The sequence below is a fragment of the Vulpes vulpes genome, chromosome 10, assembly GCF_048418805.1.
Source record: "Vulpes vulpes isolate BD-2025 chromosome 10, VulVul3, whole genome shotgun sequence".
Classification (NCBI taxonomy): domain Eukaryota; kingdom Metazoa; phylum Chordata; class Mammalia; order Carnivora; family Canidae; genus Vulpes; species Vulpes vulpes.
Genome location: NC_132789.1, coordinates 44,957,389 through 44,978,122, shown reverse-complemented (window position 1 = coordinate 44,978,122; position 20,734 = coordinate 44,957,389). Strand labels below are relative to the sequence as shown.

Below are 20,734 nucleotides of genomic sequence, written 5' to 3'. Positions count from 1 at the left end.
TCACCTCGGGAGGAAGACAGAGAGGGGACGGTGCGGGATGGATAAGGACCCCATAAGCAGAAGGGGTCAGAGCCCCTAGCCTCAGCTGCAGAGACCATGCAAGTGGCGAGACAGGACGGGGACGTCATGCCAGCCGTCACCTGCACCATCCGCTCCCAAGACTCCCTGCCCTGGGGTCGTATCTGGGGCTCAGACGTCAGCGTGTCCCCAGCCCAGGAAAACCCCCAGGACAGGCCCCCCGGGCTCTCCCACGGCCTCGGCCTCATGGAGTCCTCTGCCGCAGGCACCCCGGGACGACATACCCAGCAGAAGCAATGCTCTGGAAATAACTGACCTTCTACTCAGTATCTGGACCACCCAGATCTGAGCAGAAAAGAGGCCTGGAGAAGGCCTGGGGGCGAGAGAACTCCTTTCCGACTGTGACCTCCAATCCCGAGGGCCGCGCCGTCCTTCCCGTGGCCCACCCTCGACCTCATTCTGCCTCCAAGCCCCTAAGACAGAGGCTCAGCACAGCTTGTGCAAACAGGTCGAAGGGAAGTCTTCCCCGCACTGACACGCAATGTCAAAAATGGGGAAACTGAGATCCCCGAAGGGACTCGCAGGGAGGCAGGGAGGCAGGGCACAACCTCCCCGCCTCCGGGCCTCCATCGCAGGGACAAGTGACTCCCAGCCAGCCCTTCCGAGAGCTCCCTGGATGACAGCACCGATGAGGGTCGAGGACCCCGCTCCCTGGGCCCACCAAAGCCTCACCTGCAGATAGTGATAAGTCCTGGCTTTGGCCTTGGCCTCCGGACCCAGGAGCCCCTTGCCCGGCCCGGCCCCGGGGTATCCGTCCCGGCCTTGGCTGACCATCATAGTGTGCCAGGCACTTCGCTTCACCGATTGTCCATCCAGTGACATGGACATGCCAGTGCAGGCAAGGCAGCGGCCTTCTGACCCGCCTGAGCGCCCCTTGAAGCTCAAGTCCCGGTAGGACCCGTCTGGAGCCTCCAGGCAGAAGGGACCACCAGGCTCCCCAGGGGGCCGCCCACCCGCCAGGAAGCCACTATCGCTGTCCAAGTTGTCATCGGAGCTCCACCAGCCAGCGGCCTTGGACTGGTGCCGCCCGTCCCCCTTGCGGTCCTTGCTCTTGCTCCTCTTGCCGTGCCTGGACTGGTGGTGGTGATGGTGGTGGTGGTGATGGTGGTGGTGGGAGGCGTGCGGGCCTCCGGAGCCCAGGCCGGGGTAGCTGTCTCCCGCAGAGCCACCTCTTCCCTCGGCCTTGGGCCCATTGTAGTCCCGCTTCCCTGGGGCCTCCAAAGAGTGGGACTTGGCGAAAAGCTTCTGCACGGAGTGAACCAGGTGCCGGATGCGGCTGGGGCTCTCGCTGCGGGCCTCCGGGGTGGCGCCAGACGCGGGCCCTGGCCCCGGCCCGGCCCCCGCCGGACCTCGCTGGTATGGAAGCGTGTGGAAGCCATCCTGTTGAACTGGCAACTGCTTTTCGAACTGGTCCAGGAGTGTGGACGGCAGGCGGGGGGCACCCTTGCCCTGGGGGTGGCCCACACAGTCTTCACAGGTGTCGAAGGGGCCCTGGCCAGGGTACATCCTGGGGAAGGTGCTGCTGCCCCCCCCAACCCCGGCCCCCCCTGGCCCTCCCTCGGGGCCTACTGATGGCCCCTCACTCAGGCTCAGGGGCCCTTCAGGAGAAAGGTGTCCCAGGCCAGCTCTTGGGGCACAGAAGCGGGGCTCGGTGGAGAAGGCCTCCCCAGAGCCCAGCAGGTACGGGGCCCTGGCAGCTGGGCCCACGTCCATATGCTGCTGGTCGGCAAAGCGGGCTGGGCGGGGATGGCTACCGCGGTCGCCATGGTAACCCCTCATGGCCTCAGCAAGGGTACTTCATGGTGCTGGGGGCCAGGCCCCAGGAACCTCCTGGGAAAAGAAGGAGAAAAAAGGATTCAGGTGGAACAACAGGCCACTTCACCTAAAACTCTCAATTATCAGGCATTCTCATGTCCCTGCAGGTGACACACATTGACTTATTGTGATTGATTGTACTATCTTTCCCCCGAATGAGCTTGAAATCCCTTACAACGGTCATACTAGGTGACGGCACTCACAAGGGTGCAAGATAATGCCATCGCCCGTCGAATGCTGCACGTTTTCATAAACACTTGTTCACGAGACTAAATGCCCTCAGCCGAGCGGATTTGGAAGAATACTTAGGTCACCGAAAATAAAAGGATACCCGAGCAGACACAAAAATAGATATTCAGAGAAACCGGTCATTCGGTGAACTACCTTTTAACGAGCTGGCTTTAGGCGCACTGACCCAAGGCCACACCTGTGCCCCGGTCCTACCCACATCCACCGCTGTGTGGGGCCAGGCCTCAGGGTCACGGCCTCCAGGAGCGGTAACCAAACAGAGCGCTGGACCCACAGGGACATAGCCGCCCCCTCCCCTGCCTTCCGCACCCTGTTCCTTCCATCTGGCGGCAGGCTCACTCTCCTCCCGCCCACCAACCCCCCGCCCACCCACTCCAGGGCTGAGACAGGAAGGAATAACCCGAGATGACTGCCACTTCCTCTTCTGGCTTCCAAGTGTTCCCCTTTTGCCTTTTATCCCCACCGCACCCTCATCCCACTGTCGAGGAGTCACCATGCAGAGGAGGGACGCTGGCTGCAAAAGGCGGCGTCTAAATCCTAAACTGAGATGGGAACGCAGGAGTTCCTCCTCCCAGGGACAGAGGGCGGGCCGGGCAGGGAGGTGATGGAGAGTGAGCGCTGGAACCGGTGTCCCTGGCCCCCATCCCATGCTTGCCAAGGCTACAGGACAGAGAGGTCAGCTCTCAGCAAGAACTGCCTCCAATCAGGACTGCAGAGCTGCCAGGACAGGAGCTACAGCAGGAGGGGGTGTCAGCAGGGGGGACAGGGACTGAGGAACTGGCAGACGGCGCCCTCCCTCATCCCAGACCAGGCTCCGGGGCCATCTGCTGACCAGGAGGGGATGACAGCCTCAAAGACTCCAGACAGCAGCACCTCGGACACCCGTCCTCCCTCGCTCCCCAGCACCACCTCTCCATACCCACTGCTTCACGCCACGTCCAGGCTGATGTTTCAGAACCTCGAGCCGCGCCCCATGTCCCAGACTCCTACCACTCACCATCTGGGGTTTCCCATCCTTGGCGTCAGGATCCCCACCACCAGACAGAACGGAAGCTCCAGAAGGCTCAGGATCACTGGCTCCTACATGGAAGAGAAAAGCGTGGTGAGCAGTGGTCTCAGAGTCCTCGGAGGCCCAGCCTCAGGCCTGGACAGCTTCCCTTCCCAGCCGACCCCCGCGCCAGAACTGATTGGGTCCCCCATGATGCGCAGCCTTTGGACGCCCAGGGAAATGAAGTTGGCTTCATTATGCAAATACATGCAAATGAGCTGACGGTTTGGACTACCTCCAAGTGCAGGTGTCTCTGTGATCTGTCCATGGTGCTGAGCCACTGCGTGTTTGGGTTTTTTCCCCTTCCATAGCATTTGGGATCCCCCCCCCCCCCATCGCCCTCAAATACGAATCCACTCCACAGAATTTGTTGAGCAGCTACCATAAGCCAGACTGAGCAAGCCGTGTATAGAAGTGATCCGAGTATGGCCTCTGTCGTCGAGAGGCTTCCAGTCCAACAAGGGGACAATCCTACGTGGCAGGGTCATTTCAGGTCCCTGTATTTTTGCACAAGCTGTACCTCCTCCTAGAATCTCCTTCCATCCACTGCCCTCAGCTCTTTCCCTCGGCCACCACTTACTCTCATGGAGCCTCACCCTCCCTCCGTGACTTTCCGGACTCTTATTCCGGGTTATGCCTCCCTATCGGGGTTTCCCCACAGCCTTGGTTCCCCCATGAAAGAAACCATAACGTGGCACTGAAATCGGTTCAGTCCGTTCTCCCCAACTAGAGCGCAAGAAGGAACCGTATCCTACGTGTCCCTGGATCTCCCAACACCTAACTCGGGGCTTTGTGCCGAGCAGGTCCTCCTTCAAGGTTCACCAGGTGGATGAATAAATGACTGAACTCAACGCCACACTGGTTCGGATGAAGACCAGACCGGATCCAATAGAGGGAGCTGAGGAGGACTTCCTGGGGAAGACAGTGCTGGGGACGGAGAATGAGGGCTGCGTGTCCTGAGACGAGGTGGTGGGGAGACCAAATTCCCAAAGGGCAGGAAACGGGAAGCATAAAGGCACAAAACGTGGGCAAGGAAGGAATTCGGGGGGCGGGAGGGGGGCTGTGAAAGTTCCGGCAGACACGCAGGGCTTGGCCGATTCTGGGATGAGGTGGGGGAGAGAGAGTCAGGAAGGAAGACGACTCTGAAGTTTGCAGCAGCCGTGACTGGGAGACTGATGAAGCCATTATTGGACACAGCGACGTCCAGACAAGAGCCAGCTTGGCCAGCATGATTGATAGCGGCGCAAGAGACACGGTCAGACCTCAGGAAGAACTTCCTGGCCCTGAGCTACGCAAGACGATGAAGAGAGCTGTGGAGTCTCCTGGAAACCTTCCATAGAGGAGACAGAGACATGTCCAGCCCCCGGCCCACCCGGTGGCCCAGACGGAAGATGCGGCTGCTTATCTTGCCTGAAGGGAGCCTGGGGTGACCTCATGGATCTCAACTGCTTGGCTTTGGGCAACAAGTCTTCTCCTCCACTGCCCTTCTCTGGGGCACCGGGGGGGACTTCAGACCCACATGGCCTCACAAGCAGTTGCTGGAAAAGCTCTTGGAAGCACCTCACTGCTCTGGAGAGAACTTTCGTTTTTTTGTTTTGTTTTGTTTTGTTTTTTAATTTATGATAGTCACAGAGAGAGAGAGAGACACAGGCAGAGGGAGAAGCAGGCTCCATGCACCAGGAGCCCGATGTGGGATTTGATCCCGGGTCTCCAGGATCGCGCCCTGGGCCAAAGGCAGGCGCCGAACCACTGCGCCACCCAGGGATCCCATGGAGAGAACTTTTGATAGCCTGGGCCTTCATCCTCATCATGGTCCTCCTCTCCTCGCCCCAGGCAGGACCATGATCAAGACTCACAGCACAACAGTCCACTTTGGCAGAAGCGCAGCCCGTCTCATTGGCTTTGTTTGTTGGTCCCATCACGCTGAGCTTCCCAAGGGTGGACATTCATTCCCCAGCTCCCCCCACCCTCAGCCCTGCCTGACACCAGGGGCTGCTGCCAAGCCTCTGAGCCTCCATCAAGATCTTATCAAACTTCAATCTCTGTCTCTTTTTTTTTAAGATTTTACTTATTTATTCATAAGAGACAGAGAGAGAGAGAGGCAGAGACCCAGGCAGAGGGAGAAGCAGGCTCCATGCAGGGAGCCCGACGTGGGACTCGATCCTGGGACCCGGGGGTCACGCCCTGAGCTGAAGGCAGATGCTCAACCGCTGAGCCCCCTAGGGAATCCTCCAACTTCAGTCTCTTCAGCATCAATCCATGTTCTCCCAGTGCCAGTCTCGGGGGAGCCAGGCCTCTGTGACTGATGCTCTCCAGACAAGCTATCCTCGCCTCCCTTGCCCGCATCCTATGGGGCAGCATCGTCTAGTGGGAAAAGCGCAGCTTCTGAGACCAAAAGGCGTGTGACACCAAGCAAGTGACCTGATGCCTGCTGCTTCTCCATCTCCCAGGATCTGAATATCAAATGATAAAACGCATATGGAGCCATTTCACAGACTCTCCAAGATCACACAATATAATCCCCTCATATGAAGCCTTATTTTGGATTTCCAAAATCCCCGACGTCCAAATACTAAACCACGGTGAAACTAAAATACAGAGCACGGAGGGGAGGCGACAACGCAGTTTACGGGTTTCCTAAAGAAAAGACTTCCTTGATGTAGATTGGATCATCCAGGCTTCCCCCCCCACCCGCCCCGTACGGTGTGTTTTACCATCACGGTCTCCCGCCGTCGCCCCATCACTAATTAACAGGGAGGCAACACAAGCAGGGAGGGGACTCATAACTCCATCCATCACCAGGTTCTATGGATTTTGCTTCCTCGGCATAGACCTGCCCGCTTACTTCCACAGCCACCAAATCATTGCTGGCTGACCAGCTCAGCCTCACCCTCGGTGTCCTTTCCCTGTCCCAGCAGTCCCTGCAACCAGAGGCCACACGATTCACTCCTGGCTAATGATACCCAAACATCCGATCGTTTCTGGGAAATCCTTTGCTTTTGTGATAAAAGGGGTGGGGCCTGCTGGTACCATCCTTCCCCCCCTTTCTTCTGGGCCTGAACGCAGTCATGATGCCTGGAGCAAAGTCCGGGGTCTTGCTAGCATGACAGAAAGGCCTAGAGAATCCCAGAAACGAGAGTCCTGGAATCCAAGGAACCAACAGGAGCGTCGCCTTCCTCCAGGCCTAACTGTTGGTAAGGAATCAACTCCTCTGCCTTGAAACCATGGTCGGCCCGATTGGCCAGATTTGCAGGTAGAGAGCACTGCAAACTAGTCCAACTAACTCAGCACCCCTGTCCTGCCAGCTCCTAACTAGTCCCCCGGCTTCCTCTCCTGCCCCTTTCCTTCCAATCCAAATGGTCACGTGGAGACGGACATCTGATCGGGTCACCTCTCTGCTTAAAACTCCTCACTGGTTTTACTGCCGTTGTTCAGATGAAACGCCATGACCGTCCCCACGTCCCCCGCGGCCCCCATGGCCCATGCGGCCCCCATGTCCCCCACGGCCTGCAGGGCCCAGCCCGCCGACATTTCCAAGCGACCCCTCATGCACGCTCTTCCGCGCTCCCTCGGCTCCGACCAGGCCAGTCCTCCTGCAGCCCAGGGATCCCTCCCGTAGGGGCTGATCCCCCTCTTCGTCCAGAAAGCCTTCCCTCGCCCTCCTCTGCCTTGTCAACTCCCACACACCCTTCAGATCTCAGCCTCGCTGCTGCTTCCTCGGCGGCCTTCCCTGGTCTCCCGACTAGGTCAGATCTCCCTGCTGTTTGCTCTCGAGGCGCCAGGACCTGCGCCGCCCTCAGCTGCTGCCGTTTTCAGGTTGTGAGCAGAAGACGGGCCACGGCCCCGCTGGGACCTGGGCTCCAGGCAGGTGCAGGGGTTTCGTGCACCTCGGGGGCGCCTTCCTGCAGCCCCAGGTCACCTTCCGGTGGCCCCAGGTCGCCTTCCCACAGCCCCAGGTCACCTTCCTGCAGCCCCAGGTCGCCTTCCCGCAGCCCCAGGTCGCCTTCCCGTGGCCCCAGGTCACCTTCTCGTGGCCCCAGTCGCCTTCCCTTGGCCCCAGGTCATCGCCCGGCGCTCGGCAGGTGTTCGTGGGGTGAACGGGAGCCTTCCGCTTACAACGCCTTACGTACCTCCCTCAACGATCCCAAGGGACAGACGCGGGTCCCCGCTTCCATTTCACAGAAAGAGAAACTGAGGCTGAGAGAGGCCAACTGACCCGCGCCGGGTCACAGAGCGGGCGGCCAAGCCGGACGTTGTCAAGCCCGCAGCCTTGGCTTCCCTGCGGCCCCCGCCGCCAGCCCACGGAGGCCGCCTTTCCCCCCACACCAAGCGGAGGCCAACACAGGGATGAAAGTGCAGTGGGCCAAAGAGGAAAAGACAGACAGACAGCAGCCCGCTCACAGCCACCCACCGCCAGAGCCAAGAGGCTGCGCCTTCCCAGCAGCGAGCGCCCCGGTTGCCCAGGTCCAAGGTCACAGGAGCTCAGAAGAGAGGAAGCTCCGGGAAGCCCCGCGGCAACCCCAGGTTCCGGTGCCACCGCCCGCCCACTGCACCCCATCACCACCCCCCACCACCCCCGTCACCCATCTGCCCCCCGGGCTCCGGGAGCGGCCGCCCTCGCAGCGGCCCGTGCTGGCCCACGCGTGGGGCCAGAGGGCCTGGGGGCGCCGCGGTGACAGGTCCCCTGAGGCGGCTCCAGCCCACCCGGGGATGGAGGAACTGGCACGCATGCCGTCACCAAGAAATTACCCGATTTAGCACCAACTACACAATCCGGCAATTAGTCCCTTAAACCGGAACTTGCCGGGGGCCGCCAGCCTGGCGGGGTTGTCGCTACAAAGCTCACTGGGAGAGCAGCTGTGCGCTCCGCCAGGAGGCTGTCCCTGCCCCAAGCAATTACCTTCCAGAAAAAGGACGGACCGTGGAGGCAGGGGGCAGGGCTGCGGAGGCCAGAGCCGCGCCTCCTTGGCTCTCCCAGGGCCTGCCCGCGCCCAGGCTGTGGCCCACTCCCTGCCTCGCCCTCCGCGCCCACACTCCCGCCTGCGAGAAGGCAGAGCTATGGGGCGCCAGAAAGGGATCGACGTGCGCCGCCCACAAGGTGCAGCCCACAAAGCCCTCTGGTGGCACAGCCGGCACTGGGGAGCACTTAAAGTAGCCCTCTTCATCTGCACGCTCTTCCTTTCTCTTCTCTTGACTTCCTCCAATGGTTTACAGCGCAACCTCGGCTGGGTCCCTTAATCTCTCTGAGCCCATGGACGGAAGCTATTCTGCTGCGGACAAAAGCAGGCCTTCGTCTAGACCATCCACACCCAGGCACCAGGGGGCCAGGCACGCTTGACAGCAAAGGCCTCCGTGTCAGAGGTTGGCGCAGAGCGACTCTGGGCAAAGACAGAGATTTCAAAAAGCGAATACGAACCGAGTCATGCCTTCCGCACGAAGCCAGCTGGGAGAGCGGCGGGCTGGCCACAGTGGTCCAGGTGGCAGCCCAGGGGTACGGTTGCCCCCTTGCCGGGGATAGGCCCTGTCTCGCCCCCTCACCCTGGAACCTCTGAGATCGCCCCCACGCCAGGTCCAACACGGCGCAACTTGCCGTGAGTGAGGCCTGGATCTCGTCCTGCGGGTGAGCCGGGCCTGCTCCCGGGCCCCCGGAGCTTGGGCGTTGCCCACCCAGCCTGCCTGTTTCCCCGGGTCCACCAGAGGAGCCAGGACCCTGCCTCGGGGTCCCGCCCTGGCCTCCACGCCCCCCATCCTGACAGCAGCCTGTGCACGGGGGCGGGGGGTGTGTCCACTAGTGTAAATGGGTCAGCGCAGGGGGCCTTCCCTGGGCCCACGGCCTGCAGCCCGCACTGCTCTGCTCAGGGATGGGCGCTCCTCCCCGGGCTGACCCTGCACCCAGGGACCCCGCATCCAGGGCTACCCGGGCCCCGGGCCCATACCACCGGCTTGGCCGTGCTGCCTTTACAGGATCCCAGGGGCTGGGCTGGCATCATTGTCCCTTGCCTCTCTCTACCTCACCACCAGCCCTGTCGCGGACGACTCCATGTGCCTCATGCCCAGCCCTGGCCCCTCAGGACCCCAGAGAAAAACCTCCTCCTACCCTCACTGCCCCCAGAAAACAGAATAGAAGGAGGGAGGTGCGGGGTCTTTCTCGTTGGCCTTTATTACTTAATTTAATCAGCTCTTCTTGGGGGTGGGGGGGGATGGTTAGGGTAGGAATTTTACAGAAAATGGGCTTACTGCTCCAAAATACTCGAGACATTTAGGCAGAGCCAAGTCTAAATCCATCTCCTGACCCGTTGGACAGTGCTCAGTCTGTGAATAACCCACACTACCTATAATCTCTTTGAAAATCCCACCTCAGGGGGCTTTGCACTTGATGTTCTCTCTGCTGGAACGCTCTGCCCCAGATATTCCCATGGCTTCCTCTGCCTCATCTTGCAGGTCTCGGCTCAGAGAGGCCTTCCCTGACCACTCACCAGCTGGAGTTGAGCCCCACCCCCCAGGCATGCTCTCCATCACCCTGCTTCATTGTCTTCCCCGCACTTATTGCCCTTTGAAATTATTTTCTTTCTCTATTACATGTTTATAGTATGTTTCCCCATAGGAGGACATAAGCCCCAGCAGGACGCGGACCGTGTCTGTCTCAGGTGCTGCGGGATTCTGAGTGTCACAAACAACGCCTGGTATTACAGGCGCTCAAAACAATACCCATCTGGGGGCCCCTGGGGGGCTCGGCCAGTTAAGTGGGCGACTCTCGATTTCAGCTCAGGTCATGATCTTAGGGTCATGGGCTCGAGGCCCATGTCAGGCTCTGCACTCAGTGGGGAGTCTGCTTGGGGGATGCTCTCCCTCTGCCTCTGCCTCAGCCCCCTCATGCATGCCCCCCTCTTTAAAGTAAATATGTAAATAAATCTTAAAAAATATGTATCTATTTATAAGAATGAAAGTCCTCACTTGCCACCTTCACCCACTCTTCTCCTGTGCCCAGCGGGGCATAGAAGGGACCTCTAGTCCTTTCCCTCTACAGGCTTTAGCGAGCCCTTGAAGGATTTGGTATTAGACATCCAGCCTCCAAGCCCAGCCCTGCTCTCATACTCCTCTAGCCCATCTCAACTGGGCAGGTCCGGATGGCTCTTTGCCAGTGGCATGTGGGTCCCTCCAGATGCGCCCCCTTGGCACGGTTCGAGGAAGGCATTCGGGGGACAGAAGAAGAAAGAGCGGGGAGATGGCCTCCCCACACTGCAGGGAGGACTGAGGCTCTGAGGAGGGACTCTCAGGGTTCAGAGTCCACCACCAGCCCCACGCAGGTCTCTTCGCTCCCGCTCCCTGGGCCCAGCTCCTCTCCCCGGCTGGCACCATCAGCCGAGAGGCCCCAGGAGCAGAAGTCAGGCCTCCTCCTTCAGGGCTGCTGAAGGCCCCATGAGGCTCAACTCAGCCATCACCCCCCACCCCCCACGCCTAACTGCGGCCGCCGCCGCCGGCTTCGGCCTGCTCTTCCCGGCCTGCCGAGTGAACCCATTCTCAGGCTCTCCTGCCTCGACGTGTCCCCCTCCCGAAGGCCTTGCAGAAGCCTCGTGGGGAAGCCATCCCTGCCCACTCGCCACGGGGCAGGATTCCCAAAACCAGACTCTCAGGGACCCTGGTCAGGGGCGCTGATAAGAGAGACCGTGGGTCTGGAGTTAAACTATTTGGGTTCACGTCCCAGGCCCACCACTTACTGGACACAGGGCCGAAGGAAGGCCCTTCGTAGTCTCTCTTGAGTTCAGTTTCCCCAACTTCCAAATGGAAGCAAGAATAGTTCCTTTCTCATCATGATGTCATAAGGATTAAGAATTAAGCAGGGAAAAGGTCCATCAATGCCACTGAGAATGGGTGGGGGGACTACTAGAATGTGTGAGGCCTGGAAGCAGGGCCTCCAAGAGGGTCTCTCCAAGGGCCTTGGGCAGAGGCTGAGCCATGCCTCATTTGGGCTGGGATCAAAAACAGGTGCTCTGAAAATTCATTTGTTTCACGTTTCACCCAGGACTTGGTGTGCCAGAGCTGCTTCTGGAGGCCTCTTGCACCTCGAGCTGCTAAAACTAGCAGAGCAGCCCTGGTGGCCAAAGATGGTGGCATCTGAGACAACCAGAGGCCTTGATTTGCAGGCCCCACCAGTCCCTCCAGCCAGGGATGGTGCCTCTCTTCGGTCGGGATCTGGAAGGGAAGGCCCGGGGACCTTACTGCTGGGTATTGAGAAGACAGGCATCTGCCTCCAACTATTATATCACAGCCCACCCGATGACCCTGGAAAACCGCTCTATATGTCTGATTCTCAATTTGCTCATCTGTAAAATGGGGAGAATAAACCTCCTAAGGCTGTCGCAATGACAAAAAAAGCTGATCTATCCAAGGCAACTGACACACAGGTCTCCCTGCATACACTGGCTTCTCCTGACTTCAGCGCCCTTCACTTGTATGTGTTTGATGACATTTGGGCCACTGGGGCTCTGGCCTCCAGACTTCATCCTGCTAGAGCCATCAGAGAACAACAGGGAGGATCCCAAGCCCGTGGCGAGGGTCCACTGGGCAGCAGCTTCTCAGCCAGCCCAGGCCCTATGGCCCAGATGTCCGATGGAGTCCAGAATTTAGGTCGGCCCCCCCGGTTAGCACCCTGTCCTGTAAGCAACCTGTGTGAGCTTGTAGACGGGCGCTGCCCACATCGGGGCCTGTCTCCTCCTCTGGGCCTCTCCTGCAGGGAGGTCATGCACAGGGCTAGTCCACGGGGACCCATGGAGCCTGGCTGGTGGGCAGGGTGCCAGGTTTAGGGGGTAACACCTCCCACCCTTCCCAGCTTCTGGGTTACCTCAGCCTTTGCTCTCCTCTCTGGATTTCTGGGCTTAGCAGGAGCCACGGCCACAGGGGGAGACAGCATGGGGAGAGGAGATCCTTCCAGAGGAAAGGCCTGTCCTCTCAGCTTCGCCTCTGATGCAGTGCAGGCCTCCGTCCTCCCAAGAAAACTTCCCCATGAGCGCCCTCCCCATCAGCTCCAGCCGTTGCGACCTCCTCTTAGGTCCCACACTTCAGCACAGTAGAGCGAACGTTTGCTTGCAGGCCATAAGCTCCAGGAAAACCAGATGCATCTGATCTGTCTCAGTATGGACAGACCCGGCATACAGTAGGTGCTCAATACCCTCAGGATCAGTGACTGAGCCATCGAGAGCTCGTACCCCTCAGCTGGGGCACAGGTTGTAGAGGAGACAAGAAGAAGGCAGGAGGGAAATGCCTGCCGGTGGCTGTGCCAGAAGGGCCCAGCAGCCACAGCTGCTCCAGGGTGGGGGGTTCCCTGAGGACCCGGCGAGGCGCGGAGGCAGAGGTTGCAGGGCTGCTCTGGGGGACGCTATAGAGTGGATTCAAGCGCTGGACACATGTCACACACACCACCTCTGGTGCCCTGCAACTCTGGAGTCCACGGTCCGGCGCTCGGAATGCCCGCAACTAAAAAGCCATGGTGTCCGGCGCTTCGGACGCACTTCTCCACGCAGCCCTCGCGAACTGGCCTCTGCGGAAGCTAGCATTTTTACTTCGGTTTTACAGATGGGGAAGTGAGGCTTAGAAACGTGACAAAAAGTGGCCAAGGTCACAGAGGTGGCCGAAGAGGGACTGGCATCTGGTTTGAGTCCACGCCCAACATTCTCCACCACTGAGAGACCAAGGCCAAGCAGGCCCCAAGGAGCTGGGCTCTCTGACCGAAGCGGTTTGACGAAGCCCCCAGGGGGACCCCCAGTGTGCCCTGACTCATCACTCGGCCTGAGAAAGCCTCCATCCCTGCCATCCCTCCCTCGCACACGGGCACATGTTGCCAAGGCCGCTTATTCACAGCTTAACATATGTATTCATCCAAAGTCAGATTACAAAGCCATGCAGATCACCCAGCAGGACTCGCATGGCACTCGTCGTGTACGTAGTCACCAGCACATAATGTGCACAGATACACACTAACTTGTTCCCACAAGGGGTCACACACTTCTGCACTTTTACCCAACGGACAGTGAGGCTTGTCCACACGGAGGCTGCACAGGTACAGACCTCACATACCCGCTCACTCACGTGCTTACCCCACACAACAAATACACCTGTGAGCCCCACATCACCCAGGCACCCACATCCGCTCAATGTCATGCACCAGATCCTCCCCAACAAGACTGTGTCCATTGTTCCCAGACCCTGTACTAGGCCCAGGTGAGCAATGATGCTCCCTCCCTCTGGGGTTGGCCAGGAGGCCCTGAAGGGGGAAGAAGGCTCAGCCTGCCTGTGATGGATGGAATTAATCTATTGAGCTGGAGAAACTAAATAATTAAATCCCTAATCACCCCCCAAGCCGGCCCAGGCCAATATAGCCGAGGGAGGGAGGGAGCTCTGAGGCCCAGACCAATATCATAGAGAGAGGGAGGGGCTTGGGAGGGGAGGCATAGAACAGAACCCTCTAGGAGTTTCTCTGGGAGGAGCTCCAGCAGGCAGGCAGACAGACGGACAGACACAGTCCTCAAGGGCCATAGGCTGTCCCTTTCCACGCTTAAGAAGCACAGCACCACCCACTCATACAGGGCGGGCCTCCCCCAGCTCCCCAGGGCCTTCCTGCCCCACCACGGATGTGTCCCGCGCAGGTCTGGGGGTGGCAGGTAGGACGCTCAGGCTGCCCGGGGCTGTGGCTGCCCCTGGGGTCCGCCCAGGTGGAGCCGAGGTGGGGTCAGCAGGCCCCTCCGCAGCCCGGCGCAGACGGCGGGGAAGGACCCTCCGCACAGATGCACCTGCTTCCCTCCGGGGGCAGGTCCAACACTCAGCTGGCAGGCTGAGGCCAGGGCAGAGGCCTGGGCAGGGGGGCTCGGGATCGGCCTGGGAGCAGGCCCCAGTCCCATTGGCTGAAAAGTGGGTCATTTTCCTTTTGAAAAATAGTGAGAAAATGGAGAAGTAGGTCGGGCTCTCATCCCCTCAGCCCCAGGCGCCGGCCCGACTTGCAGGGCGGGGAGGACTTGCAGGGCCGGAGAGGCGACACCTGCACAGCCACAGCCCAGCTCCCCCAGGGCGCGCCCCCCCCCCCCCCCCCCCCCCCCCCCCCCCCGTCAGCAGCCCCCAGGCCCCAGGATTGCGCTCCACAGCGGCTCCTGTCCCCTGCCCAGCGGGTGAGCGCCCAGGCCGGGAGCCACCTCCCATCCTCCCGGCTGTCGTGATACCTCCTCTCTTCTCCCTTCCTCTGCGTCCACGTGGGCAGAGTCGTTGCCATGACACCGCGGGCAGGTGGGCGGCTCTGGCGGCAGCTTGGGCCCAGCCCCCAGCCCCGAGCCAGGTGGGGGGAGTGCGCCCCCGCCCCGGCCGGATGCAGCGAGCCTGGCCCCCAAGGCCCCGCGCCCAGGCCTAGGGCACCCAGTGGGCACCCGGCGGGCACCCGGCGGGCACGGGCTGCTGCTGCGGGGGCCAGTCCTCCCACCACCGCGGTCCCCTCCCGGCCGACATCCAAGCCTGTCCCTCCCGAGCGACCCCAGCGCGACCCCAGGCCTCTGGGGAGAGGCCGGATGGCCCAAAGTGGAGCCGCCCCCAGAGCCCCCTCCCTGCCCCCCAGCCCTGGCCGGTTCTCTGGAAAGCTGTCCCTTTCCCCTGGGTGTCCCCACACGACTGAATTCATGTCACAGCCTGGGGGGGCCCAGTGCTCCTGAGCCCACGCGTGGCCCAGCGCGACCAGGGGCGCGGGCCCAGGACCCAGGATGGCGCAGGGAGGGTCGGAAAGTGCTGTAGGGGAGGCTGCCTGCCCGGGGCCCTACCGGGCACACCGGGCCCCCGGTCCGCTCCAGGGTGGGCCCTGGGTCCCTGGGTGTCCAAGCGTCCATGGCTCTGACTCCCTGAGGCCCTCCCAAGGTTGCCCACACTGCTCCCCAAGGCGGGAGCCCCGTATCACTGAGCCCCCCCCTCCCGCACCGGCCGCAGGGGTGGGTGCACGGTGCAGTGGTGACGGGATCCCAGAGGAAGGGAGAAGGGTCAGCCAAGGTCAACCGGAGGGGGTCCAGCTGGCCGCGGGCTGTCCCCGACCCACACTCTGCGGACGCACAGACCTCTTCACCCCCCTTAGGCTCCTCCGGCCAAGGCAATGACGGGGCTGCTCAAAATACCTCCGTGTGCCCACGTGTGCTCGCGTGTGCTTGTGTGTGCTCGCCTGTGCACGGGGGCGCACCCGTCCCATCTCCTTTCCTCCACTTCCACCGCCAGGGTTGGGCATCGGGGCGGCCCTCGCCCTGGGTTCTCTCAGAAGCCACTGCAGGGGCTCCCAGCTGGGCCCCTGCCCCACAGCCTGGCGCGACCCCAGCCGTTCCCCTCACTGGCCGCCTGCGTGATCTGCCAACTGCGGGCCGGGGACCTGCAGGCCGGGGACCTACAGGGCCACACGCTCCTCTGGACGCCGCAGGGGCAGCCACGAACATGACCCAGGAAGCTCCCACTGTCAGGAAGTTCGCTTTCTGGTACAGGACGCATATTAGGATGGAGAGGATGCCTGTCCCCTCGGGGCACCCGAGCCCCCCAGCGTCGCACGGGCCCTGGCCCTGGCCTCGGTTCCCTACCTCAGAGAGAGAGAGAGATGATAAGAAATAGATTGGATAACGGAGTGCGGGGAGGGGACAGAAAGGCAAGCGGACGTCTAAGGTAAACGGTGGGTGAGGCCTCTCCAAAAAAAGTGACTTTTGAGCAAAGACTCGAGAGCAAATCACATGGATATCTGGGGGAAGAACAGCTCAAGCTGAGGGAAAAATTAGCACGACGGCCTTGAGGTGGGACTGTGCTTACCGTCTTGGTGGCACCGAAAGGAAGCCCTGGCAGGGGTGCCACCTGGGATCGGGGAGGTGACTGGAGCTATTTTACATACGGCAATCATGCCACCCAGGCCCCACTGAGCATATGGACTCACCCCAAGCCGAGAAGCCATGGGAGAGGCATGACCTCATCTCACTGCTTTTGCAGGGGAGGATCTGTAGAGGAGGGGCTGGCAACGGTGGAAGTAGGGAGACCAGTTGGGACATTTACCACAACCCCTTTCCCTACCATTGCCCACCTGGGGACCACCCATTCCCATGTCGTGCAGGGGCTCGGAGGCCTCCTCTCCTGTGGACGCTTCACCAACCCCTCCCGTCCCCGCCCCAGGACTGACCGAGCCCTGTCTAGGTCTCCACGCCCCCACCACCCCCGTGAACACTTGCGTCACACAACCTTCCCTAACGCTCTCCTTAATTGGTGCGGGTCTCTTACCTTCTCTAGATTATAAGTTCCCTGAGGTCGAGGACCCTCCCCGGTGTTCAGCACAGAACGTGGCAGATCATGGGCATGGAATAAACGTTGGCTGAATGAATGGAGGTACTGTGGGGGGCACGGGGGGTGGCAGGAAACCACGTGCAGGCCGCTGCTAGCATGCGAGTGGGTGAGTGAGGTAGGTGCACACGGATGCACTCACGGGTTGCAATCAGGCCACTGTTAGCACATACCCACATACTTCTGCGCGCTCTGGTCATGTGTACGTGTGTTAGCAGGCGGGTACGTGCGGACAAATCCCCATGTTGGTGCACACATTCCTGCCAATCCGTTCATGCGCGTACACCTTAGTGCAATTATGCCAAGAGCGGCATATGAAAGCTCGGACAGGTGGTATGCACATGCACACGTACACACATACCGCCACCTGCCCCGCGAGTGTGAGGCTCATGCACACACTTGGGCTTCTCTATTATCCTTGCCCCCTTCACCCACCAAGCCCCCCTCGTTCCCCTCGATTCTCGAAATGTCTCGAGTCATGTCGAGGTTTAAGCTCCCATACTCTTTCCCTGCACACGCTCCTGAGCACCCCAGCCTCCGATAGCCTTGGGTTGGGCTCCCCCACTCAGCTGTGTCCAAGGCCTGTGTAGGCTTCTCTGCAAACCCCCACCATGTGGATGGTAGTGAGGAACAGTTGGGTCCCCGTGACCTGAGAATTGGAGATACCTCAAGGAGGCTGCTTTCTGGAGAAGAGCCACAGGCATCAGGGTGGATCAAATTTAAGCGTGTGGGAAAGCAGCTTCTGGGCAGCTCCAGTGTTCAGAACCTCTCTCTCTCCCTCCCTCTCTCTCTCTCTGTGTCACATTTATTCACATGACCCAGCTTACGTACATAATTCATGTGCTACTAATTCACGTATGCACATGTGTGTCCCCACATGTATGCCCACATGCAAACTTCCACTCCCATATATGCATTGTTGGGTGAGCACCCCAGCACACACACACACTGTCTCATGTACCGGTTTAATTAAATCATTGCCTTCAAAGTCACATATATATAAGGATGCACGCATAGAGTCATGCACACATACGCCTACGTATACACATGTCCACGCTTCTACACGAAATCATAAGTGTTTGTACACATTTATACGGCATGCTCACACGTATGTGTGTACCTATGCACAGTCACATACCCCCTCACAGGCACGTGCGCCGGAACAGCAGAGCTATCCAGCCCCTCCCCTGGCTTCTATCCCGCGCACAAAGCCAGGAGTCCATATCCTTTCCAAGGGACATCACAAGTTTGCACTTGCTCTCTTTCTTGCCAGTCTCCCACTTCTCCATTTGGAAAGTTGTTCCTACTATCAATAGGATATGCCCCACTCCTGGACACACCCCATTCCCACCCACGCTCAGGAAAAACAAAACAAAACAAAAAAAGTCATTCTAAAAATGGGCTGTTATCCCCTTGTCCCATGCCTGTAGTAACCAATATTTCCTCAGACAACCTGGGGAATCAGTACCAACGAAGCAGGTGCACCCATCCCAAGGTGCACTTTTTCCTCCACCTAAGAGGCCACCCCCACCCCACCCCCATATACACATACAACTCTTTAATGCAAAAGGGGGACATAAGAAGAAAATATCGAGACCTGAGTTTTTCCTCCCCATACCTCTGGGTATGGCCCACCGCTCCCAGACTCCAAAACAGTTATTGGGGCGCAGGAAGGAACAGTCAGAAAATTATCTCTGGGCTCTAAAACCTCCTGGGATCCCCCTCTTCCTCCCTAGAGGGCAACTTCATGATGTCCAGCGAACCCCTTCCATCCCAGCCCAAGGACCCTGCCAAAAAGAGGCCAGACCTTAAGGCTTAAAAATGTAAAGATGGTGACCTTGGCTCAAGATAACAAAAGAAGCAAGTACTTAGAAAAATAACAAAACAAAAAACAAAAATAAAACAAACATGAGCTGGGTAGGGAGCAGGGAGGGAAACTGAAGACACCTCCTAGCAGGAAAGTGGCTGCTGGAACATTAGATCATGGATAGCAGGACTCTCCAAGGGGCCAGGGAGAGGGGGGTGGACATCCAGCATTGCATGTGGGGGTGGAGGGGTGACTGCTTCAGGCAGTAGCAGCAGCTCCAAAGTAAAGTCTTATCAAAGCTGTTATGTAACGGAGGGAGCTGAGTGGAACACAAACACCTCCCCTCCCCAAACAGGCACCCACACCCACACCCACCACCTCCCAGCACCCACAGCATAGGAAAACTCGGCTCCTCCCAAGCAGCGAGAAGGGAAGAATCATCCTGATGAGTTACATCAAAAACATGATGGGTGATGGGCTCCTTATTAACTACAAGTCACATCTGGGAAAGAACAAACTGGCTCGGTTTGGGGTCCCTGGATACGTCCCCCCTTTCCTTGAACTCCCTGCCACACCCAGTTTCTGCCCAGCATCATCTGGAAACCTTCTCTGCTCTCCCCTCAAGAAGGATCCCATTTGAATATTTGATTGTGCTCTTGGGGCTGGGAGGTGAAGCTGCCATCAACCCTTCCTGCCTGTTGTTCCCCACAGTCTCATCTGCATGTCCTGACATTTGGCTCTCATCCCCCTGGGATGACAAGGGAAGGGACCTGGAGAAATAACTCCTTGCTCTATTCCCTTTAGAGTTACAAAGACAAAGCACAAGAAAATTGAGACGGCGCTAGGTTAGTGGGGAAAAGATTTCCAAGGAAGCTGAGGATTGAAACCTAGACCCTACCCCCTAATTTGAGGGGGTTTTTCTTCCCCTAGATCTTCCTCTTTCCCCATTGCCCTGTCTCCAGTAGCCTCCTCCTTCTCTGCTCCATGGCACTGAACAACCCCACCCACTCCTTGAATCCTCTGCTTGGAAATCTTCCTCCCCAACAAAAGTCTCTCCCAAATGCTGCTCCGAGCTGTGGTTAGGGTGGGCAGAGAGCAGGAGGCAGGCTTGCAGAATATTTCGCTGTCCCCTGTCTCGATTCCAAGTATGCTGGGCAGAGGGATGCCACGCGGTCAAGCAAATGGTCCCGAACTCCTGGGCTCTGTGTACCCCCAGGCCTAACTCGCAAAATCTAAGCTCTCCCAGTCCAGAGCTGCCTTGAACCTGAACTTCGGGGGCCCGGGAGGAGAAAAAGCCGGTGTCCGTACCCCTAAGCTCATGGCACTAAAAACTATGCAGAAGAAGAGCGAGCTCGCCGCCACGGTACCCCCCTCCATGGCCACCCCCACACTCACGGAAAAGTGGTCTGGGAGAGGGGTGAGGGGACTGGAAGAGGAAGAGAGGAGGCCTCCCCCCCCCAAATACGGCTAATAACTAACCGTGAGGCCTAAAGCCCCAGGGAGGACCCCAAAATCTATCTCCCCATGCACGGGCTCCATCCTTGGAAAGTGGGTCATCCGGGAGAATTCTGCTAGTGAGCCCCGAGCGCGGCCCGGTCCCCTTCGGTCCCCTTCCCGACACAGGCCCCAGCGCAGCGCCGCTCAGCCCCGAGGCCGAGGCCGGGAAGGAGCCAGTCCCCACGGAGCCCGGTCAGCACTCGGGACAGCTCCCAGAGAGCCTGCGCCCCGGAGCGCCCGCCTGACACCCCCACCGCGCCCGCCGAGCCCCAAGCCCCTGCCCAGCCCACGCTCGGCTCCTGGCCACCGGGAGCACCTGCTGTTGCTCCCTCGCCTCTGTGTCCAAAGAGAGAAAGGAAACCCAGCCACGAGGCTTCCCTGAGGGAGCCCAGGGAGAGGACCCCACCCACCTCCTTTTCAGCCCAGAGCCTCTCAACGCCACTCACAGCTGGCTCTAAAAACCACTTTTTCCTTCTTAACCACCACCCCGAAGATAAGAGAAATACTCACGTGGGGGCTCCCAGCCCTGTAGGCAGATGTGGTGGGGGGAGGCCGAGAGAGGTACCTCCCCACACCCCGATCGGAGCCCCCTTTCTGAAGGAGCCAGCTCCCATCTGGACTGGGGGGAGGAGAGACATGTGGAAGGGATTGAGGGGAGGGGAGAAGAAAAAGGGGAGGAGGCAGGAGCGGGGGACTGCAGGGTGGGGGTGTCGGGATGGGGGCAAGGGAATCCTTTTTAATTTCATTCTCTCCCCATGTCTACATCAGCCCTGCAGGCTCAGCTCTTTAATATTTACACATAGGAAGAGGAGAAGATGGGAAAGAACAGAGAGTGAGGGGGGCAGGGGGTACCTGAGCTCAAAGGACACAGAGGCAGGAGCCTGCAGGAGCTGGGAGCTTGAGCCCCCCGC

General features: G+C 59.5%; 1 protein-coding gene across 3 annotated transcripts in view; it reads right to left on the bottom strand.

Annotated features, from left to right (window-relative positions):
• The window catches only part of DLGAP3 (DLG associated protein 3), a 62,520-nt gene that overhangs the window by 38,019 nt on the left and 3,767 nt on the right, over window positions 1–20,734 (bottom strand). For 2 of the 3 annotated variants that reach the window (XM_072723899.1, XM_072723901.1), the window contains exons 2-3: window positions 3,140–3,222; window positions 751–1,908 (exon numbers count right to left, since the gene is read on the bottom strand). In XM_072723899.1, coding sequence (XP_072580000.1) covers window positions 751–1,857 — 1,107 coding nt within the window. In that variant the 5' untranslated portion in view covers window positions 1,858–1,908; window positions 3,140–3,222. Of the gene's footprint in view, window positions 1–750; window positions 1,909–3,139; window positions 3,223–20,333; window positions 20,480–20,734 lie in introns of those variants that run through there. The other variant, XM_072723900.1, reaches the window with a different exon arrangement.